The sequence below is a fragment of the Aquarana catesbeiana genome, linkage group LG02, assembly GCF_042186555.1.
Source record: "Aquarana catesbeiana isolate 2022-GZ linkage group LG02, ASM4218655v1, whole genome shotgun sequence".
NCBI classification, from domain to species: Eukaryota; Metazoa; Chordata; class Amphibia; order Anura; family Ranidae; genus Aquarana; species Aquarana catesbeiana.
The window spans coordinates 466,170,148-466,193,631 of NC_133325.1; the positions used below are offsets into that span (position 1 = coordinate 466,170,148).

Sequence of the window (23,484 nt, forward strand, 5' to 3'; positions counted from 1 at the left end):
CTTATGGGTGGCACTGATGGGTGGACACGGATAGGCACTGATAGGTGGCACTGATGGGTGGCATTGCTGGGCATCACTAATTTTTATTGTGCCATAGAGGTGCCAGTCAGTGCCCATTTGTGGGCACTGATTGGCATATGTTGGGCATTGATTTTCACGTGTGGATGACCATGGGGGATGTACCTGGCCATCCACATGCTGGGGGCTTCCCTGGTGGTCCTAGCGGCTTCCCTGGTGGTCTAGTGTGGGCATCCAGGGGGGGGCTGCGCTGATAAACAATCAGCACAGACCCCCCCTGTCAGGAGAGCCACCGATCGGCTCTCCTCTACTCGTGTCTGTCAGATGCGAGTGAGGAAAATCCGACCACCGGCTCTTCCTGTTTACTTAGTGATCAGCCGTGATTGGACACGGCTGATCATGTGGTAAAGAGCCTCCGCTGGAGGATTTACTGAGATCGGTGTAGCGGTGTGTCAGACTGACACACCACACCACCGATCGCTGCGATGCGCGCCCCGACGAGCGCGCGGCGGCTGTTATCCTGAAGGACGTCATATGACGCCCAGTCAGGATAACTGAACCATCACCGCTCGTCATTCTGCTACAGGACCGGCGGGAAGTGGTTAACATACTGTCACCAGTCAGAGTCTATTATCGTTACCACACCAGTCATATAATGACGCACTTGAAAAAAAAAATATTTTCAATTTCCAAAAAATTTTAACCAAAAATTACAAGTTCTAAAAACTTGCCATACCTCTTACTAAATATCTCACACTGTCTTCCAAATGGGGGCATTTGTATTGGCCTGGCTTTTTATGGGCCCTAAGAAATTAGAACCTCAGTACATCACAACTGATCAATTTTCAAATATATATATGCCATACTTTGTAGACCCTATAAACTTTCACACAAACCAATTAAGACACGTATTGGGATTTTTCTTTTACCAAAGACATGTAGCAGAATATGTTTTGGGCTAAATTTATGAAGAAATTAGATTTTTTTGATTTTCCTATTGGATATGTTTTGCAACACAATGTTTAAAATATCTCAGTATTTTTAAAATGTATATAATAAAAAAAAACAAGTGGTGATCCACTACCAAAAGAAAGCACTATTTGTGTGAAAGTAATGTATGACCACACAATTGCCAGTTAAGGTAGTGCAGTGTCGAATAACAAAAAATGGCCTGGGCATGAAGGGGGTAAAACCAGTGGCGTCACTAGGGTTGGTGTCACCCGGTGCCAAAAAAATTGGTGTCACCCCCCTCCACCAACTACCTCAGTACAGACCCCCCTCCACTAACTACAGACCCCACTCCATCAATATAGCCCCCCTCCCTCAGTACAGACCCCCTTCCATCAATATAGACCCCCCCACTAAGTACAGACCCCCCTCCCTCAGTACAGACCCCCTCCATCAGTACAGACCCCCGCTCAGTGCAGACCCCCTTTCCTCAGTATAGACCCCCCACTAAGTACAGACCTCCCATCAGTACAGAAACCCTCCCTCAGTACAGAGTCTGCAGACCCCCCTCCATCAGTATCAACCTCCCAACTCAGTGCAGACCGCCCCATCAGTACATACACCCCCCCCAGTGCTGACCCCCATCAGTATAGAATCCCCCGTCAGTGCAGACTCCCCCATCAGTATAAAATCCCCCCCTCAGTGCAGAGCTCCCCATTAGTATAGAATCCCCCCTCAGTGCAGACCCCCCATTAGTATAGATTCCCCCCTCAGTGCAGAGCCCCCCATTTGTATAGAATCCCCCTCAGTGCAGAGCCCCCATTAGTATAGACATCCCCCTCAGTGCAGAGCCCCCCATTAGTATAGAATCCCCCTCAGTGCAGAGCCCCCCATTAGTATAGAATCCCCCTCAGTGCAGCGCCCCCCATTAGTATAGAATCCCCCTCAGTGCAGCGCCCCTCATTAGTATAGAATCCCCCTCAGTGCAGAGCCCCCCATTAGTATAGAATCCCCCTCAGTGCAGCGCCCCCCATTAGTATAGAATCCCCCTCAGTGCAGAGCCCCCCATTAGTATAGAATCCCCCTCAGTGCAGCGCCCCCCATTAGTATAGAATCCCCCTCAGTGCAGAGCCCCCCATTAGTATAGAATCCCCCTCAGTGCAGAGCCCCCATTAGTATAGAATCCCCCTCAGTGCAGAGCCCCCCATTAGTATAGAATCCCCCTCAGTGCAGAGCCCCCATTAGTATAGAATCCCCCTCAGTGCAGAGCCCCCCATTTGTATAGAATCCCCCTCAGTGCAGAGCCCCCCATTAGTATAGAATCCCCCCAGTGCAGAGCCCCCATTAGTATAGAATCCCCCCAGTGCAGCGCCCCCCATTAGTATAGAATCCCCCCAGTGCAGCGCCCCCCATTAGTATAGAATCCCCCAGTGCAGCGCCCCCCATTAGTATAGAATCCCCCCAGTGCAGAGCCCCCCCCATTAGTATAGAAGCCCCCCAGTGCAGAGCCCCCATTAGTATAGAATCCCCTCAGTGCAGCGCCCCCCATTAGTATAGAATCCCCCCAGTGCAGAGCCCCCCATTAGTATAGAATCCCCCCAGTGCAGAGCCCCCATTAGTATAGAATCCCCCAGTGCAGCGCCCCCCATTAGTATAGAATCCCCCCAGTGCAGAGCCCCCATTAGTATAGAATCCCCCAGTGCAGCGCCCCCCATTAGTATAGAATCCCCCTCAGTGCAGCGCCCCCCATTAGTATAGAATCCCCCTCAGTGCAGCGCCCCCCATTAGTATAGAATCCCCCTCAGTGCAGAGCCCCCATTAGTATAGAATCCCCCTCAGTGCAGAGCCCCCATTAGTATAGAATCCCCCTCAGTGCAGAGCCCCCATTAGTATAGAATCCCCCTCAGTGCAGAGCCCCCCATTAGTATAGAATCCCCCTCAGTGCAGAGCCCCCCATTAGTATAGAATCCCCCTCAGTGCAGAGCCCCCATTAGTATAGAATCCCCCCCAGTGCAGAGCCCCCATTAGTATAGAATCCCCCCAGTGCAGCGCCCCCCATTAGTATAGAATCCCCCCAGTGCAGCGCCCTCCATTAGTATAGAATCCCCCCAGTGCAGAGCCCCCCCATTAGTATAGAAGCCCCCCAGTGCAGAGCCCCCCATTAGTATAGAATCCCCCCAGTGCAGAGCCCCCATTAGTATAGAATCCCCCTGCACATGATGTCCACCCACATACTGTATGTAATAATGCACAAAGTGTACAGACCTCAGAACAGCGCGGACAGATGCACACAGCCGTGTGTGTCCCTCGGGCTCCTCCTCCTCCTGTGTGAAGTAAACAGAGAGGAGGGGGAGGCGGCTTCAGTCCGCTGTGCTGAGGGACACAGCACAAGCCGCAGCGGGCAGTGTAGCGGTGTGTGCCGCTACCTACGGGTGTCACCCCTCTGGCGGGTGTCACCCGGTGCGGCCCTCACCCCCCGCACCCACCTAACAACGCCACTGGGTAAAACTTTCCAGAGCTCAAACGGTTAAATACTTACATTTAGCTCTAAGTTCAGTTCGCCGTTTTCCTGTACAACAATCAGCCGTTTTTTATCCTTCATAAATGTGGCAGAAAACAGCTGGTGTAGAGGCTTCCCAAAGTTGAGTATGGGAAAATGCCACTGATATTTCAGCTTGCTACTTCTTCATAAATACACCTCATCCATACTACCTCTATTTCTTTCAACATTTGTTTTGTAGTATAAAAAAAAAACGGCACAAATTTAATGGTCATTTTGGATAATTCCATGGGTATTCAAATGATGAATGAAAAGTTATCGTGCACTAAATAAAAAGTTGCTAACTTCTGAACATATTTTAACATGCAGATCTTATTTGTGATTGTTTGCAACTCACAGTTTTAAATTGTTATTTATCATCTAATAAAAAATTATACTCAGACACTTAAATTGGAATCTATTTATTAGTTTTAATTGCACACTAACTTAGAGGGTCATATGGAACATACAAGCTTACAGACCTGCCAAATAAAGTAAGAAGAATAAAATATTTAACGGCTAGATACACCTATAGGTATTGTTAGTGGGCCAATCCATAGTTCTTAGGGCACCATTCACATCCTGGCATTCTGAATCGCAGGCGGAATCGTGGCAAATCTTGGGACGACCCTGCCACTTACAATGCCACCCCAAACGTGACACGATTTTGCCGCGATTCCACAGGCGACAATCACGCAAACAGAATCGCGGGATGCCTGTCGCCCAAAAGAAGTACAAGAGCTTCTTCCATCCGCGATTCAAAACGCCAAGATGTGAACAGAGCCTAAGTAAACCTGACAGGGCCTACAATATTACAGTTCTGAAGTGCAGGCACCTGTGTCTGTAGATCTCCTGGGAATCTCAGGCCCAGGATATACATGGGGCCTTTTTGAGTTCAGATTAAAGTTTCATTACAGGCTGTGCTTTGTGAATGGCAAAGCAAACAAAGGTGGTAAAGACAAGACTCTGGAACCAATGTCTGTTAAAGAAACCTCTCTGATGTGGTGGAGAAGACACACAAAGTTCAAGAAGGACAAAGGTACACAAGTTTTAAGGTGTCTAAAATAAATATTAAGGTGTCCTGTATTGGGCTTTAAGCCCCTACCCTGTCCTGGAGCCAAACCCCATTACCTTGTCCATAAATCCACGTCTTCTACAGCCCACTGAAGTTCTGGCATTTGAAAATTACATAACGGGCAGAGTTTTGTGCTGGGAGGAGGAGGTTAATGTGACTTTGTCAGAAATGCAGGCTCCATGTACAGCCTGGGCCAGGGGGCTCATATCTACTTGAAGACCAAAAAGGGAACTTACACTTCATCACTGTTGGTATCTTGAAAAATTTTAGGCCAGGTTTCAAGCCAAAAAGGCCAATCAATGAAAAATTGACCAATTACTGGCTAGGGTATGTGGAGAAGTATTGATAACTGTTTGGATCAAATATTAAAAGTCTTTGCTAGTTACTTTGTGATGTGATGTGCATGTACACAGAATATACTGATAAGATAATGATGTGAATAGTGATTTGAAAATCACAGCAGTCATTTATCAGCATTAAAAGGTAGTTTAAAGTATCATAAAAACAAATCTGTGACTGAATGCTATGAGTTAATGCACATCATTACTCTTTGTATTAAATAGTCCCATCCTGACTGGTTTCAGGAAAGTGAAACTTTGAAAATACATTCAACTAAATTTAAAAAGGAGTGATTAGCGGTAAAGTGATGTCAAGAATAAAACTACCAATGGATCTAATTTACTAATGAAAAGTGAGGTTACTTGAAACTGTATTCAATTCCAATCATGTGCACAAGAATTTTTAAAAATGCTTTTTCTGTACATGACTAAATGTTGGAAGTGCACACAGGCTCACTTATATTTGCTTTCCATTTCAGTAAATTGGGTCCACTTTTACATTACTGCTCATCACACTTTAGTAAATCATGACCACAGTGGCTGTTTTCAGTAGTTAAATCATGACCACAATGGTATATTCTAAATAGGGAAACCAAAAATTTAAGGGAGGTAGAGCAGTAGCCCATAGTAACCCACCAGGTTTCTCGCCCCATTTGCCCAGTGACAGAAAGATAAAAACTGGTTTAAATTAATTTGCTTTACTTTCCTTGCCTTAGTTTGGACAGCAGCTGTATCAATGTTTGCATGTTTAAGGGAGCTCCTGCGTGCCTTCACATATAACTTGCACAAGTGCTTTCACAATTTTTAAAGATATTTAAGGAACAACATAGAAACGGGAAGAATAAGGATATAACAAAACTCTAATTCATTCGAATTTCAAACAATCATGAAAAATAACTTTCTTTAAATATAGGGAAATCATTATGCATGCTAGAATAAAGAGTGTGCCTAACACCTAAGTTAGTCAAGCAATGGTACTCAGTTTTTTATATGGGACAAGAAGCTGGTAAAATAAAACCAATGTTCCCATTCCTGGCAAGGGTTCACAAATATGAAAACATTTTTAATTAACCTTAAAAATAATTTTAGATATCGCCTCTTTAATGAAGGCATACATTCAAAGAAACGTCTCTAAATAAAACTAGTATAAACATTAACAAATGCAACAATCTTTAAAATTTCAAACCATAAAGAATAAAACTAGGCAGGTTCTGCAGATTTCAATGAAATATTTTTTAAGCAGCTTTCATTTTTCGTCTTCGATCTACTTTGGGAAAAGCAGACCAGTCAGCTTGACTCATATTTTTCATAGTTGAGACTTTGAGGTCAGTACTGGGCCTTATAGATGATTCAGTGAGAGTCTACATAAAAATGAGGAAACACATAAATAATGACTTTTAAGTTGTATTTGATGGATTAATTAATGCACAATATTAAACCTACTGTAAATGTTTTTTTTTACTATACTAAGTTTATATGAACTGTATGGTGCTGTAAATAGATTGCCCAAAATGTTCAGAATGGCAGAGTGGCTTTAGGTCTAAGGAGCCAATTCTGTTATATTGCTATCAGCTCTCTGTTACACTCCGCAGCATTTCTTAATAGTTGCATTTTGCATCCAATTCATAAACATTCAGTACACCCCTAAGTGAAAATGTCCAAATTGGGTCCAAAGTGTCAATATTTTGTGTGGCCACCATTATTATTGAGGAACAGGAAGTGATGTCACCAGCGTCTGATTGGACCTAGGCAGGGCTGGAATCTTGTCAATCAGGGCTGCAGTGATGAAAGGCTATGCGCTCGGAGCTGACTGCTCCTTCTATTGGCCCGGACTTATCACTTAATGTTGTGTGTGGATACATTTAACACGCTACACATCTAGTTTGGTTTATGGCACCTGGTATTTTTTCCTTTTAAATCATTTAAAGTTTTACTTTGAACCCAAATCATTGCTGAACTTTTATAAGGATCAATATTGTTTTATATTTTTTCTTTCAGTCTGATTCTCTTGATAATGTGATGATATTATTTTTTTGAACTTCTGAATTGAGCTATACTTTTGTACCAAGAGTTATATTTTTGAGCAATGGATAGGCATAGCACTTCATGACATATCATAAGTATGAATGAGCATTCATAACAAGCGCTGTTAATACTTCCTTTTCGTAAGAAAGTATATATTTAATGTCACAGTACATGTTGGCATTCTTGGTTCCCGGTGCTCGGAAGCACTCAGACCATGACACTCCCAACACCATGCGTGAATGTAGGCAAGACACACTTGTCTTTGTACGCCTCACCTGGTTGCCGCCACACATGCTTGACGCTATCTGAACCAAATAAGTTTATCTTGGTCTCATCAGACCACAGGATATGGTTCCAGTAATCCATGTTGTGGGGAATTAGCTTGTGGGGATCACCTTTTTCTGAATGACAGTCAGCAAACGGGCACTTTCTTCAAAATCTGGCGGATACCAGGTTTATTTGCAGGAGGTTTGCAAAATAAAAACAAACAGTAAATTAAATCCTTGCCGTCCTGCACTAACTAAACAAATAGTCTCCTCTCTATACAGTGCGGGGCTGGTCCCCGTCACCCACAAAACATGCGGAAAAGCAAACCTTTTTAGTCCAACACCCAGGTCTCTTCTCAATCATGTTCCTTCCTGAGTCTCAAAACCAGAGAGCTCTGTTGTGCTCTCTTCTTGGTCATTTAAAGTCCAGCTGAGTGTGGGCTCAAGTGGACCAGAAGATCCGGACCGGAACCTAGCCTGCCAGAGGCTGGAAAAACCCAGGCCGGATTCCGATTCAATCCCTTACAACAGAACGAATGCGAGTTGAAATATAGCGATTATCCACTATATCACCTCGCATACCGTCACATATCCTCCCCCTCTGCTCAAGCCCCTGCGGCTGAGCAATTGACCCAAGCATACAGTGCATGCGGGAGAGGGTATTTGCATTGTTTTTGAGCTTGCCCAGCCTATGCTCTACTGTAAACTTAAAGGGCTGTAGAGCCAGAAACCATATTGTCACGCGGGCATTTTTCTCCCTGTTGTCACACATTCACTTTAGGGGAGCATGGTCGGTGACCAGCTTAAATGACCTACCCAACAAGTAATACTTCAGGGACTCCAAGGCCCATTTAATAGCGAGACACTCCTTCGACAATAGCATCGTTTTTTTCATGCTTATTCAGTTTTCGGCTCAGGTAAACAACCGGGTGCTCCTTATCATCCCGGTTCTGGGATAGAACAGCACCTATGCCCACCTCAGAAGCGTCCGTCTGTACCACAAACCCCTTTGTGAAGTCTGGGGTCACCAGTACCGGTAGTACACAAATGGCCCGTTTTTTTTTACTTGGGAAAACAAACTTTATTGAAATCAGGCAGAATTTATACATCAGATTTGAGGCCTATATATAGATACATAAGATACAATCACATGTGGTATGTTTACATACAGTAGCATCTTGTGAAGCTGGCATAATAAATCACAGATAATCCCATTATGAATAAGTGGGTGAATAACTTACGGTCAGAAGTGTGTTACCCAATATACGATTGTGGTTTTTTTTTTTTTAAGCTATTACGTATTGACAAAATTGTTTACACGCGTTCCTATACACGTTTCCCCGTCTCCCAGCCACCCATCCCAAATCCTTGAGTATTTGTGGCTGGTTCCCCTATGTTTGTAGATCAGTTGTTTGTATGGGAGGGAATTATTAACATCTCTCTTCCAGGTTGTTATGGTGGGGGTTATGGTCTGCATCCAAGCTTTGGCTATTACTTTTCTGGCCATAAATAGGACTTCAGATATAAATATGGCTTGGTATTTATCAATGTCCGTATCCGGAAGGAGACCCAATATACAAAGCTTTGGGTCTAGTACTACAGGGGAGCCCATTTGGTCATGTAGAAACTTAATCACTTGACTCCAGAATGTTTGGAGGACAGTGCATTCCCAAATTAAGTGATAAAAACTGCCCCCCTCTCCCGAACAATAAGGACACAATATATTGCGTGCAGGTTGAAATTTCCTTAGTTTATTGGGTGTCAGGTATGCTTGATGAATGATATATATCTGCGTTAATCTGTCAGACAGTTTTGGAGATGTTGCTTTTACATTTTCTAATATTTCCTCCCAATCTGAGTCACTAACTGCTCCTATATCACTTTCCCACCTTATTTTGGCTTTTTGTATCACTTCTTGGATTCTGGGTATCCTGATCGAGTAATACAGTTTGGATTTAAATTTTTGCGATTCGGTTCCCATTATTATATCTAAGATTTGGGGGTATTCCAGGTTACAACTTTCACTTCTAAATTGAGAGCGCAGGGCATGCCGGAGTTGTAAATACTTGAATAATAGTTGTTGCGGGATTGAGTATTCATCCTTAAGAGTATGAAAGGCTTTAGGCCTAGAGTTTATCATTACTTGGTGGAGGTAGATAATTCTATAGTTAGCCCATAAGGTAGGGTCTGGTATTTTTTTAAGCTCTGCTAACTGGTTGTTGGCCCATAGAGGAGTGTGAGAGTGAATGTGTCCTATTCTAAGCTTTTTCTGGGCTATTCCCCATATTTTTTGGTGATGATAGAGTACCCGTCGTTGAATTGTGGGCCTTTCCTATTAAACTGACCTCCTCTTATTATAAGTTGAAGTGGGGTAGTTAAGGGGCTGCCTGGGCTGCAAGATATTAGTGTGCTATACCGCTGTTTTTCATTATTGTGATAGTGATGCATGTGTGACAGCTGTGCCGCTATATAGTATTCCTGCAGATCTGGTAGAGATGCTCCCCCCATGTCTGTAGGGTTTTTAAGGATATGCCAAGCTACCTTATGTCTTTGATGTCCCCAAACAAAGGTGTTCAGTATAGATTCCATTTTTTAAATATCCCAATAGGTATATATAGTGGAGCGTGCCATACCATGTACAGGATCTTGGGCAAGATAATCATTTTTATGATATTTATTCTACCCATTACTCCCAGTGGTAATTTGGACCAGGCTTGCGTTTTAGTTTTAATCATGGCAAACAACGGTTCTATATTGTTGGTTGTGTATTCGCGTAAGTCCCTTGTAACTAGTACCCCCAGATATTTAATTGTGTTTACCCTGACTAATGGTAGTTCTGGATATATATTGTTTGGGGGAAACTGGTCTATGGGGAATATCTGGGATTTTTCCCAGTTTATACGTAGGCCTGAAAATTTCCCCATTTTATCTATAGTGTCCAGGGCCGCTTGTAGCGACGGGCCTTGATCAGCTAGGTAAAGTATCGTGTCATCTGCGTATAGTCCGATATTTTCTGTATAGTTACCTATTCTTAGACCAATTATGTTAGTGTCAGCTCTTATGGCTATGGCCAAAGGCTCGGCTGCCAGGGCATATAGCAGTGGGGAAAGGGGACATCCCTGGCGCGTGCCTCTTTCAAGAGGAAATTGCCCTGACAGCCATCCATTAACGAGGACTCTTGCTTTTGGTGATTGGTAGAGTATTTGTACCCACTGTATAAAATTTGGACCAAATCCATATTCACTTACGCACTCCCATAGAAAGGACCATTCCACTGAATCAAAGGCCTTTGCTGTGTCTAGGGCCACCACTACTCTGGTACCTTGATTGTCGTGCTGTGCTTGGAGATTTAAAAAAAGTCTTCTTATATTCATGGCCATATTCTTACCGGGCATAAAGCCTGTCTGATCAGGGTGAATTAATGATAGTATAACTTTGTTTAGGCGGGATGCTAGAATTTTGGCCAGTATTTTTATATCTACTTGAAGTAGTGAGATTGGACGGTATGACTCGGGATATCTAGGGTCTTTTCCTGGTTTGGGTAGGACTATTATCTGTGCTTCTTGCATTGATGGGGGGGAGTGTTTTGTTTAAATATTAGTTGATATAATTTTTGCAATTTCGGGATTAGAATATCAGAGAAGGTAGTGTAAAATTCAAGTGGCAGGCCGTCCAGACCAGGGGCCTTAGATTTAGCTAGCTGGGACAGTGCTTCAGATATGTCCTCTTGGCTAATGGGGGCGTCCAATAACTTAACCTGTTCTGTGGTGAGTCTTGGAAACTGAATACTGTGTAGATGGTTTTTAATTTCTTGCGTGGAGTGTGTACTCTGAGTTTTGTATAGATTCCTATAAAAGTTTAGGAAGCTGTCTGCTACTTGGTGTGGGTCGGTCATCGGGTCTCCCTGTTGGGTAACTAGGGTCACCACCACTGGGGGTTTATCATTTAAGTGGACTAAATATGCCAGTAGTCTTCCTGCTTGCTCACCGTGTTCAAAGATTCTTTGTTTTTTAAAAAATAACTGTTGCTTAGCTTTCTCTATATGTATTTGGGTTACTACTCTAGATTGCATTTGTACTTTATGTAGGTTGTCAGTACTTGGGTCTTGTGTGTATACCTGCTTCAATTCCTGCAATTTATCGGTGGTTACCTGTAGAAGCAGTTTAGAGGAACTTTTAAATCTGTTTATTCTTGATGACAATAGTCTACTAGCTTGGTTTTTAAAGTTATCCCAGACTGCGGTATCTGACTCTGTAGTGCTTAAATTGTTTAGGATGTATCGCAGTTCTTGCCCTATGTTCTCAAGATCAGGCATGACCGACAACCAGAATGGATTCAGCCTCCAAGTAGATGTGGGCATCTCTTTTAATAGAGATGCTGTTATCCAACAGGGTGAGTGATCTGATAGAGCTCTTGGAGCCATACCCGAACCTGTAATTTTGGGCAATAGTGAATTAGAGACCAAAATAAAATCAATTCTGGACATCGTATCACTGCCTACCGAGTGGCATGTATATGCTTTTTGGGTCAGGTTTTGCCATCTCCATACGTCTGTGAGGGCAAATTCTGTAAATAGTCTACAGAGTCTGGTTTGATGAGGTATAGCCCTGGATGTATCCCCCAGGCCTGGTCTGTCCAGGATTGGACTCATGGTTTGGTTAAAATCACCCATCCAAACTGCGGGAACTGACGGGTTCTGAGCCATGAATGCCAATCCCTTCAACACCACTTCAATTGAAAAAGGGGGGGGGGGATGTAACATGCCAATATCAATAGGGAGTTGCCTCCTATGGTAGCATGTAAGAATATATATCTTCCTAATCGATCTGATTCCAGTGTGATTAGCTCAAAGGGCACTCTTTTGGCGATCATAATTGATACCCCCCTTGATTGATTGGTATGCGTGCTGTGGTATAGCCATCCTATCCATGGTTTTTTTAAAGCCACTTGCAACTGGCCTGTAATGTGTGTTTCTGTTAAAACTATAATATCGGCTTTTTGCGATTTTATAAATGCTAATGCTGCGGTGCGCTTTACTTTATTCCGCAGACCGCGTACGTTCCACGTCAGAAATTTAACATTGGCCATGTTGCTCTCTGGCTATAGTTGGTATAGTTACTATCCATTGTGATTGCAAGATTATAAAACCGTAGTATCTGCCTTTTCCTCAGTATCATTCTGCTGTTACATAACTTGATGGTACATACATATTGCCTATCTAGCTGTAATAAGATCACATCAGTACTTATATTCCCAAGATAAAGAAAAATAAAACTTATCCGTTTAACTACTCCCAGCTGCACATCTCCCCAACTTGATGTGAGCATATAAACCCAAACTGTCAGCATATAGCATATCATCCAGCGGTTACATTCCGCTGGAGGCACAAATCTTAATAGCAGTAACTGTGTTTTTGCTGCATGCTGAACTAACTTTGCTAAGGGGGCGACTGTTCCCCTGTCAATTGTGGAGCGATTATATTCAGAACTTCCACACATTGCAGTCTTTGAGTTCTTTCTGCACTTCTTTTCCATGTAGGTGGTCAAAGTGTTCCCCATATGCCGGGATGTTGCGGTACAGTTTATCCCAGACTTCCAATAATCCTGTATCGCAAACAACTGTGATAAGTCCCCTTCATCTCTAGTGGTAAAGGCGCGAACTGTAACCTGTGCAACTTTATTTAACTTCCTGCGTGTTCCATGAAGTAGTTATATAGGAGATATTTCTCTTATCCTTTTCCTCTTCACTTTCCAGAAGCATGGTTTTGTAAATCCCCGTTCTTAATATCCCCATATAGGATTCTGGTTCCCCACTGAGAGATTACAACTGTATGATTGCTGCAGGATGTTGTTCAATATCAATGATTACTCACTGTAGAAATGTATTCGTGAGCTGAATAAAGAGGTCTGTCTCTTCGATCCAGCCAAGCTGCCGCCGGATCATCGAAAAACTGTGCTTTTCCGTCTTCTTCCACCCGCAGTCTAGCAGGAAATAACATCGCATACTTGAGGTGAAGGGTCCTCAGACAGTGCTTCACTTCCTGGTACTGTGCTCTCTTCTTTTGCACCTCGCCGGAAAAATCCGGAAATACTGCAATCTGGCTGTTTCCAATTTGGATATTTCCTCTCTCCCGGGTGAGTTTGAGGATTTTGTCCCTGTCACGGAAGTTTAAAAATTTGGCGATGAATGTGCGGGGAGGCGCTCCGGGTGGTGGGGCCGCGCTAGAATGCGGTGCGCCCTCTCCACCGCAAACATTATCGAGAAGGCCTCCCGGCCATATGTTTTAAGCAGAAGTGATTCTAAATAAGTAGTTGGGTCAGCGCCTTCTTCTTTTTCTGGCAGTCCTATGAAGCGGAGATTACAGCATCTGAGGCGGTTCTCCATGTCATCCTGGTGGGCATGGAGTTGCTGTAACTGCCTTTGTATCTCCTCAGTGGTATGCCTCATGGGGTGCAAGGCATCCTCCGCATTGCTAATTCTAGTTTTTGCCTCTGTGACCCTGTCCTTCAATTTTGAAAAATCCTGTCTTATGAGGGATATGTCAATTTTAACTTCGTCTATCTTTGCAGTCAGGGTACCTTGTAAAGCGGCTATAGCGTCCAGTACCTTGGTCGTGTTAGTATTCTGAGGCTCAGGGCCCGCACACGTGTTGGCGCCATCTTCCTGCTGCATGTTTTTCTCCAGGCGGCTATATTGGGCGAGTTTGTCCGCTGTTGCAGTGTTCCGTTTGTCCGCTGTTGCAGTGAGACATGGTCCGCAGCGATCCCGGGATAGAAGGGGTGTCCGTGGGATGTTTTATATCGGTATAATGTTCCGCAGGATCTCATACAGGAGTTTATGTGCAGGGAGCTCTCTCTACCTACGTCTCACTCCATTGCTTGCCAGGCCCCGCCCCCAAATGGCCCGTTTTAATTTCTGAAAAGCCTCCTCGGCTTCAGGATTCCATTTGACCATGACCGACCCTCTACCCTTCGTCAGGTCGGTCAGAGGGACAGCAATGGTGGCAAAGTTGGGTATAAACCATCGGTAATACCCCGTAATGCCTAGGAAGGCCCCAACTTGTTTCTTGTTTACTGGTTGGGGCCACTTTTGAATTGCCTCAATCTTACTGGTCTGAGGCTTGACAAGTCCCTGGCCAATAACGTACCCAAGGTACTTGGCTTCCTCCAGGCCTATGGCACATTTTTTTGGGTTGGCCGTGAGACCTGCTTCCCTAAGGGAATCAACCACTGCTACGCGGGGCAGGTGCGATTCCCAATTTGGGCTGTGGACGACCACATCGTCCAAATAAGCAGCCGCATATGGGCGATGTGGTCTCAAAGTCTTGTCCATCATTCGCTGGAACGATGCAGGGGCCCCGTGCAGACCAAAAGGCATCCGCTTGTACTGAAACGAGCCCTCAGGAGTGGAAAAGGCAGTCTTCTCCTTGTGAAAATATATACGCTTGCGCTAATGGTGTATCAAACAACAAAGAAATAAAATTCAAAATGCAGCTGCTATACACAAAGTGCTAATCATTTGAAAAACATATAGATATAAATATAGCGCTCGCAAACACAATAAGTGAAAATATGTTGACCAAAAAGGAAACAAAGTCCAAATACAATAAGTGAAAATAAAGTCCAAATAAAGTGACTAAAGGTGCTCCAATCCAAAGTGAAGGTAATGTAAGGTGCTTCAGAAAAATTCAGGTGTGCAACACCCCCTTATGTATCCCCACTCACCAGATCAGAACGACCCCCAGCTTTTCAGTCTGGTGGGTCATTTAAAGCTTGGTAAAGAAATCCTGGGATGGCGGATATGGAGATAAGTCTTCAGGTCCAGAATTCCTTTATGGAGTTTCTCAGCCAGAAACAGGTACCCAGAAGTAAAAACAGAAGGGAACTGATAGTGAAGTACCATTAAAAAGTTTTATTGTAAAAAGGAGTGGGTACTTACAACAAGTAAGATAAAACAAGCCTCAAAATGGAGCTGTGGGTGTAAAAACGTGTGTGGTCCATGGGACCGAAAGTGACGTCAGTGATACAGGAAATAGCGTCAACGTTTCGCCCTCCCACAGGGCGTCATCAATTTCCTGTATCACTGATGTCACTTCCGGTCCCGTGGAATGCACGCCAAAGCTGGGGGTCGTTCTGATCTGGTGAGTGGGGATTCATGAGGGGGTGTTGCACACCTGAATTTTTTCTTCTCCTTGGCCGATTCAGTTAGCAGTATTTGCCAATAGCCTTTTGTTACATCTAGGGTTGTTATGTATCGAGCCTGTCCCAACCTGTCCACGAGTTCATCAACCCGGGGCATCAGTATGCATCGAACTTGGAGACACTGTTGAGTTTCCTAAAGTCATTACAAAACCTGATAGTGCCATCAGGTTTTGGAACCAGGACTATGGGGCTCGACCACTCACTGTGGGACTCTTCTATCACGTCCAGCTCTAACATATTTTTAATTTCTTCTGCGACTGCCTCTCGCCTGGCCTCTGGGATTCTATATGGCTTTACATTTACCCGAACCCCTGGTTCCGTCACTATGTCATATTGGATTACCTTGGTCAGTTCGGGTAAGGGGGAGAAAAAGTCTCTATGTTTTTGCACAAACGCACATTGTTGTGCCACGTACAGGGAATCCGTTATGGGAACGTCAGGTGTCACCGGTACCCGGTCTGTTGGAGGCGGGGAAGCGGCCAGTAAAGTCTCTCTGTCCTTCCAGGGCTTTAAGAGATTCACATGATAGATTTGGTGTGGTTTCCTTTTACCTGGCTGGTAGACTTTGTAGTTTACCTCCCCCACCCTTTCGACAACCTCAAAAGGACCCTGCCACTTGGCTAGGAACTTACTTTCCACCGTGGGAACCAGTACCAACATTCTGTCCCCGGGGCTGAAAGTACAGACCTTGGCACTCTGATCATAGACCCTCCTCTGGGCCTCCTGGGCTCGCTCCATATGTTCTCGCACCAGGGGCAGGACAGCTGCGATTCGATCCTGCATCATGGATACATGCTCTATGATGCTTCTATATGGGGTGGCCTCTCCTTCCCACGTTTATTTGGTGACATTTAGCAGCCCCCTGGGATGTCTACCATACAAAAGCTCAAAGGGGGAATAGCCTGTGGAACCCTATGTATGGCAAACATGAGATATGGTAGCAAAAAATCCCAATTTCTCCCATCTTTGTCGACCACCTTTTTAGCATACTTTTCAAAGTTTTATTAAAACTTTTGACTAGACCATCTGTATGGGGGTGGTAGACAGAGGTACGGAGATGGGAGATTTTGTATAATCTACACAGTTCCTTGGTAACTTTGGACATAAATGGGGTAAGGAAGTTGACTCGCGCTAAAACAAAAAACTAACACATGTATGGTTGCAAAGGTGCAAAGGTAAACCTTATGTGAACATATAATATAATGTGACAACACCAAATTAGGTTGATGAATGAAAACAACCTCCCCTTAAGTAAAAGATGAAAAAATGGATTATAAAAATTATATATAAAAAAAGTCCATGTACAAAAATTATATATAAAAGTCCATATACAAGAAGCCCCCAAAAAAGTGCAGTAATGTGCAAAAAAAAAAAAAAATTAATTGAATGAAATCCCAGATGTGTGGGTCCACCACCATAGATGAAATGCCTGGCCGCTTACCGCTAATCTTGTCTCCATGTCACACTAGGGAGAAGATCCGATCGCCTCCATATAACAACAGTGGATACTCTTATTTTTTTCTCTTGTAACAGTCTTGCTTCTGAGGTTTCATTCCGGTTCCATCCTGATTCCTGGGTTGCCCGAAGCAACAAGACTACAATGCCCAGTTAGACCCTCTGTAACGGGGGGTCATGGGGTTCCGGTAAGCGGCCAGGCATTTCATCTATGGTGGTGGACCCACACATCTGGGATTTCATTCAATTAATTTTTTTTTTTTTTTTGCACATTACTGCACTTTTTTTGGGGCTTCTTGTATATGGACTTTTATATATAATTTTTGTACATGGACTTTTTTTATATATAATTTTTATAATCCATTTTTTCATCTTTTACTTAAGGGGAGGTTGTTTTCATTCATCAACCTAATTTGGTGTTGTCACATTATATTATATGTTCACATAAGGTTTACCTTTGCACCTTTGCAACCATACATGTGTTAGTTTTTTGTTTTAGCGCGAGTCAACTTCTTTTCCCATTCAAATTTGTGTGTTTGTGTCACATATAGGATTCTGCAGCATAGAAGGTTAATATCATTTACTAATTTTCGTTGCGCGTTTTTTCTTCTTTTTTCTCTTGTTCACATAAATGGGGTACCCTGATCAGTTAAGATCTCTTTAGGGATCCCCACTCTACTAAACACCTGGACCAACTCCTTGGCGATAGCCTTGGCAGAGGTGTTGCGCAAGGGTATGGCCTCAGGATAGCGTGTGGCACCACAAGGTCCATGCCAATCCTCTCAAAGGGGACCTTGATTATTGGCAGAGGGACAAGGGGGCTGCGAAAATGGGGTGACGGCGCCGACATTTGGCACTCGGGGCACGATTCGCCATACTCCTTGACATCTGCATACACCCCAGGCCAGAACAATCTCTGGGCGATTCTCTCCCTGGTTTTTCCAATACAGAGATGTCCCCCCATTACATGACCATGGGCCAGGTCTAGCACCACCCTGTGGAAGGGTTTGGGAACCAGTAGCTGTTCTATCTCGTCCTCTCCACGTTTTACCACTTGCTACAATAAATTGTTTTTAATGGCCATGTAGGGGAAAGACACTCCCCAGTTGGGATCTATGGGTTCCCCATCCAACATCTTAACGTTTTCCCTGGCTCTCACGAGGGTGGCATCTCGCAGTTGCTCAACACAAAAATCCTCTCTCCTGACCTCTAAGTCGGGTACCACATTCTGGCTACTCTCATTGTCAAGGTCAGCGGTGTTCTCCTGTTCATTACCCTTAGGCTTGGAGCTAGCTTCCAGGTCCTCCAGCTCCCCAGCCATGACAGAGAAAAGAAGGGGATCTCTAATTTCCTCGATCCCACCAACAGCACCCCTCTCCTTTTGGCAAAAAGGGTCCGGTGAGAGTTCCCGTGCTTCCCCAGCAGGGGGAGCTCTATCTACCAGCCTCCCTTTGCTCTCCCATAACTTCCAAAAATGGGGAAAATCTCTCCCCACTAAAGCTTCATGAAGCAGTGAAGGTACCACCCCCGCTGAATGGGTTACAGTGCCCCAGAGGGTATCAATCTCAACCACCGCTGTCTGGTAGTCCCGAGTGTCCCCATGGATGCAAATTACCCCAATAGTACTGGGGTGTAGATTTGTGGGGTTCACACAATCATTTCTGACTAGGGTCACCACACTACCAGAGTCTAACAAGGCTGTGAGTGGCTTTCCATCCACTGAAATAACATGCGTCTTTTCATATAAGCATAATCGCATTGCAAAGATTCATCATCTATAGGACAGTCTGCAGCAATATGCCCTAATGCATGGCAACGAAAACACCATATGTGCTCTCTCCCCTAGTCCTCTTAATGGTCCCGAAGACCTTCCTGGCTTTTTGGCCAGTCTCCAGGTCTAGGACCCACAGTCTCATCAGCTGTAACAACAGTCTTATCAAACTTCCCCATGCTCTTGAACCCCGGAACAGTCTTACCAGAACGTCCAGGCGATCTTGTACCCCTAGACACACCGAAGTGGGGCGTAGACAGGTTCACCAAGTCCTCAGTAGCGATGTACCTCTCTACTAGGCCCACCAACTGGGTTGCAGTTTTGGGATCCTCTTGTCCGACCCACTTCCTCAGAGCAGCAGGGAGCGCACGCAGGTATGAGTCCATTACCACATGCTCCATGATCTGAGGGCCTGTTAAGGTATCCGGCTGCAACCACTTCCTGGTGAGGTGGATCAGATCGAACATTTGAGAACGGGCTGGCTGATTGCTAGAGTAGGTCCATTGATGCACGCGCTGGGCCCGGACCGCCATAGCGACACCCAAGCGTGCGAGTATCTCTGTCTCCAGCGTCTCAAAATCATTGGCCTTGTCTGGTTCCAGATCAAAATAGGCTTTTTGAGGTTCTCCTGACAGAAATGGGGCCAACAGACCCACCCACTGTTCCTTGGGCCATCCTTCGCGGACAGCAACTCTCTCAAAAGTCGCAAGGTATGCCTCAACATCATCGGCAGGCATCATTTTCTGTAGGTGGTAGGAGGCACGTACCATCTTTGGTTCCACTGGCACAGGCGGTGAGGACCCCTTCCTTAGTTCCACAAGAGCCTCTGCAAACTGCCAGTTCATTTCCTGCTGAGTCGCCTGTTGTGCTGTAGCGGCCTCTGCGACTTGGCGGTTGGCCTGTAGCAGGGCCTTTATCATTTCCTCCATCTTCAGAAATTGCCCACTGAATCCACCATGTGTGGGGAATTAGCTTGTGGGGATCACCTTTTGACAGTCAGCAAACGGGCACTTTTTCCAAAATCTGGAGGATGCCAGGTTTATTTGCAGGAAGTTTGCAAAATAAAACAGACAAACAATAAATTAAATACTTGCCGTCCGGCGCTAACTAAACAAATAGTCTCCTCTCTATACAGTGTGGGGCTGGTCCCCGTCACCCACAAAACATGCGGAAAAGCAAACCTTTTTAGTCCAACACCCAGGGCTCCTCTCACTCAGGTTCCTTCCTGAGTCTCAAAACCAGAGAGCTCTGTTGGGCTCTCTTCCTGGCCATTTAAAGTCAAGCTAAGTGTGGGCTCAAGTGGACCGGAACATCCGGACCTGAACCTAGCCTGCCACAGAGGCTGAAAAAACCCGGGCCGGATTACGATTCAATCGCTTACAACAGAACGAATGCAAGGTGAAATATAGTGCTTATCCACTATATCAGTGTTTCTCAACTCCAGTCCTCAAGGCGCCCCAACAGGTCATGTTTTTAGGCTTTCCATTATTTTGCGCAGGTGATTTGATCAGTTTTACTGCCTTAGTAGTTACCACAGCCATTTCATCTAAGGGAAATCCTGAAAACATGACCTGTTGGGGCGCCTTGAGGACTGGAGTTGAGAAACACTGCACTATATCACCTCGCATACCGTCACAATGTCCTTAGTTTGCTTGACTTCAGCAAACTGTTTGTGGGCTTTCTTGTGCATCATTTTTAGAAGAGGCTTCCTTCTGGGACGACAGCCATGCAGCCCAATTTGATGCAGTGTGCGGTGTATGGTCTGAGCACTGACAGGCTGACCCCCCACCCCTTCAACCTCTGCAGCAATGCTGGCAGCACTCATACTTCTATTTCCCAAAGACACCCTCTGGATATAAAGCTGAATATGTGCAACTTCTTTGGTCGACCATGGCGAGGCCTGTTCTGAGTGGAACCTGTCCTGTAAAACCGCTGTATGGTCTTGGCCACCGTGCTGAAGCTCAGTTTCAGGGTTTTGGCAATCTTCTCAGGACCCACGAACAGGCCAGATTTTAAGTATTGCCTTGGGAAGAGGCAGACCAGAATACTGCAATCACTGAGCAGCAAATTATATCACCTATGATGTATTTTGGTTATCTTGCAAACCTGGCGTGTTGGTGGGTCCTGAGGACAGGAGTTGAGAACCACTGGACTAGGTCATCTTTATGTAGAGCAACAATTCGTTTTTTCAGATCCTCAGAGAGTTCTTTGCCATGAGGTGCCATGTTGAACTTCCAGTGACATCAAATTTAACACACCTGCTCCCCATTCACATCTGAGACCTTGTAACACTAATGCCGCGTACACACGGTCGGATTTTCCGACAGGAAATGTTGGATGTGAGCTTGTTGTCGGAAAGTCCGCCAACAAATGTTTAGCAGGTTCTCAAATTTTCCGCCAACAAAACTTGTTGTCGGAAAGTCCGATCGTGTGTGCACAAGTCCATTGCACAAAAGTTCATGCATGCTCTGAATCAAGCAGAAGGAGCCGCACTGGCTATTGAACTTCCTTTTTCTTGGCTCATCGTACGTCTTGTACGTCACCGCGTTCCCATGTTCGTAATTGTTGGGCAACATTTGTGTGACCGTGTGTATGCAAGACAAGTTTGAGTCAACAACCTTCGAACAAAAATCCACGGTTTTGTTGGTGGAAAGGCCGATCGTGTGTACGGGGCATTACAAGTCACATGACACCGGGGAAGGAAATGGCTATTTGGGCCAAATTTGTACATTTCCACTTAGGGGTGTACTTACTTTTGTTGCCAGCAGTTTAGACATTAATGGCTGTGTTTGAGGGGACAGCAAAATTACACTGTTATACAAGCTATACACTCATTACCTTACACTCTTTACAATACAGTGTTGTCACATAAAAAGATATAATAAAAGATTTATGTAATATTTATATAATAAATATTATGTGAGGGGTGTACTCACTAATGTGAGATACTGTATATATATATATATATATATATATATATATATATATATATATATATATATATATATATATATATTCACTTGTAGAGGAGAACCGCACTCTGCTTACAGTTTAGTGCCAGCAATCAGGTCTTCCCACCGACCTTGTATATAGAAGAAAAGTCCAAGAGGTTGCTGCACTTAAACTTCTTTGCTTTATTTCACAATATCTTCAGGAGAGATTTACAAAGCAAGCATAATTATTCCAAGCAATATCAAAGGCAACAATTGCCTACACAGTTTCAGATATGAGTAGATTCAGATATGAATGGATTACGTTTCGGGCTAGTATGCTTACGCCCTTCCTGAGATCCGTTGAAGCACGGATATATATATTAGGATTTTTAAATACAGCTTACCTGTAAAATCCTTTTCTTGAGAGTACATCACGGGACACAGAGTATTCATTACACAGTGGGTTAGATAGGCATCATCGGGGATTGGACACTGGTTAACCCCAATTAAGGAGAATTCATCCCCTATATAACCCCTCTCATACGGGGAGGACCTCAGTTTTGTAGAAAAGCAATAGGTAACCACGTAAAACCCATAGACGGACGGGAGCTCTGTGTCCCGTGATGTACTCTCAAGAAAAGGATTTTACAGGTAAGCTGTATTTAAAAATCCTATTTTCTTGATCATACACAGAGTATTCATTACATAGTGGGATGTCCCAAAGCAATGCTCATTTGAGGGGAGGGAGACACAGATCAGAAAATATAGACCGCAAACGGACCAGAGGAACTAAACTGCAGCCTGCAGTACTCTGCGCCCGAAGGCGGTATCCTCTTGCCCCTTTACATCCACCTGATAGAAACTGGTGAATGTATGGACTGAAGACCAAGTCGCAGCCTTACAGATCTGAGCCATGGAGGCCTGGTGATGCACTGCCCAAGAAGCACTAACAGCCCTAGTTGAGTGCGCTTTCACATGAAAAGGAGGAGTCTTCCTCTTTATATCATAAGCCTGAAAAATAACCTGTCTAAACCATCTAGAAAGAGTGGATTTCGACGCTGCTTGGCCCTTTCTTATGGCCATCTGGTAGAATAAACAAACAATCAGTTTTCCGTATCCGAGCCGTTGCCTGCAGATAGACACTGACTGCTCTAACCACATCAAGAGTGTGCAAAGATTCTTCCTCCGCGGACTGCAGATCAGGAAAAAAGGATGGTAGGATTACATCTTGATTCAAATGGAATCCTGAAACCACCTTAGGTAAGAAGACTATTAGGACGCATAACAATCCTGTCCTTGTGAATAATTAAATATGGCTCTTTACAAGAAAAAGCTGCCAATTCTGATACTCTCCTAGCAGAGGATATGGCTATCAAGAAGACTAATTTTTTAGTCAAAAGCGCTAAAGGAACCAGGTGCAGTGGATCAAAGGGGTATCCCTGTAAAGCCGACAACACCAAATTCAAATCCCATGGGCATACTGGAGGTTTGACTGGCGGATTCAACCGCAGTGCCCCCTGAATAAAGGCCCGGACAAGGGAATGTGAAGCAATTGGCTTCTGAAAAAATACAGACAAAGCCGAAATTTGGACTTTGATAGTGCTCAAAGCCAATCTCATTTCTAGGCCTGACTGAATAAAGGTCAAGATTCTGCTAATCATATACCTTCTAGGATGCCATCCCCTGGGTTCACACGAGGAAACATATGCCTTCCAGATTTTGTAGTAAATAAGCCTGGAGGCCGGCTTTCTGGCATTTACCAGAGTGGAAAGGACTGACTCCGAGAGCCCACGGTCTTGTAAAATGTGGGTTTCAGCAGCCAAGCCGTCAAATTTAGACTTCGTAAAGCAGGATGGCAAATCGGACCCTGTGTGAGCAGATCTGGCCGGAATGGGAGGACCCAAAGCCTGCCCAC

The 23,484-nt window shown here is 44.5% G+C and overlaps 1 protein-coding gene across 1 annotated transcript in view; it reads right to left on the reverse strand.

The window, feature by feature from the left end:
- Positions 1 to 3,911: 3,911 nt before the first annotated feature.
- The window catches only part of SYCP1 (synaptonemal complex protein 1), a 360,929-nt gene continuing 341,356 nt past the window's right edge, over positions 3,912 to 23,484 (reverse strand). Inside the window, exon 25 of the mRNA XM_073615691.1 lies at positions 3,912 to 6,279. Within this exon, the coding sequence (XP_073471792.1) occupies positions 6,154 to 6,279 (126 nt within the window). The 3' untranslated portion in view covers positions 3,912 to 6,153. The remainder of the gene's footprint in view (positions 6,280 to 23,484) is intronic.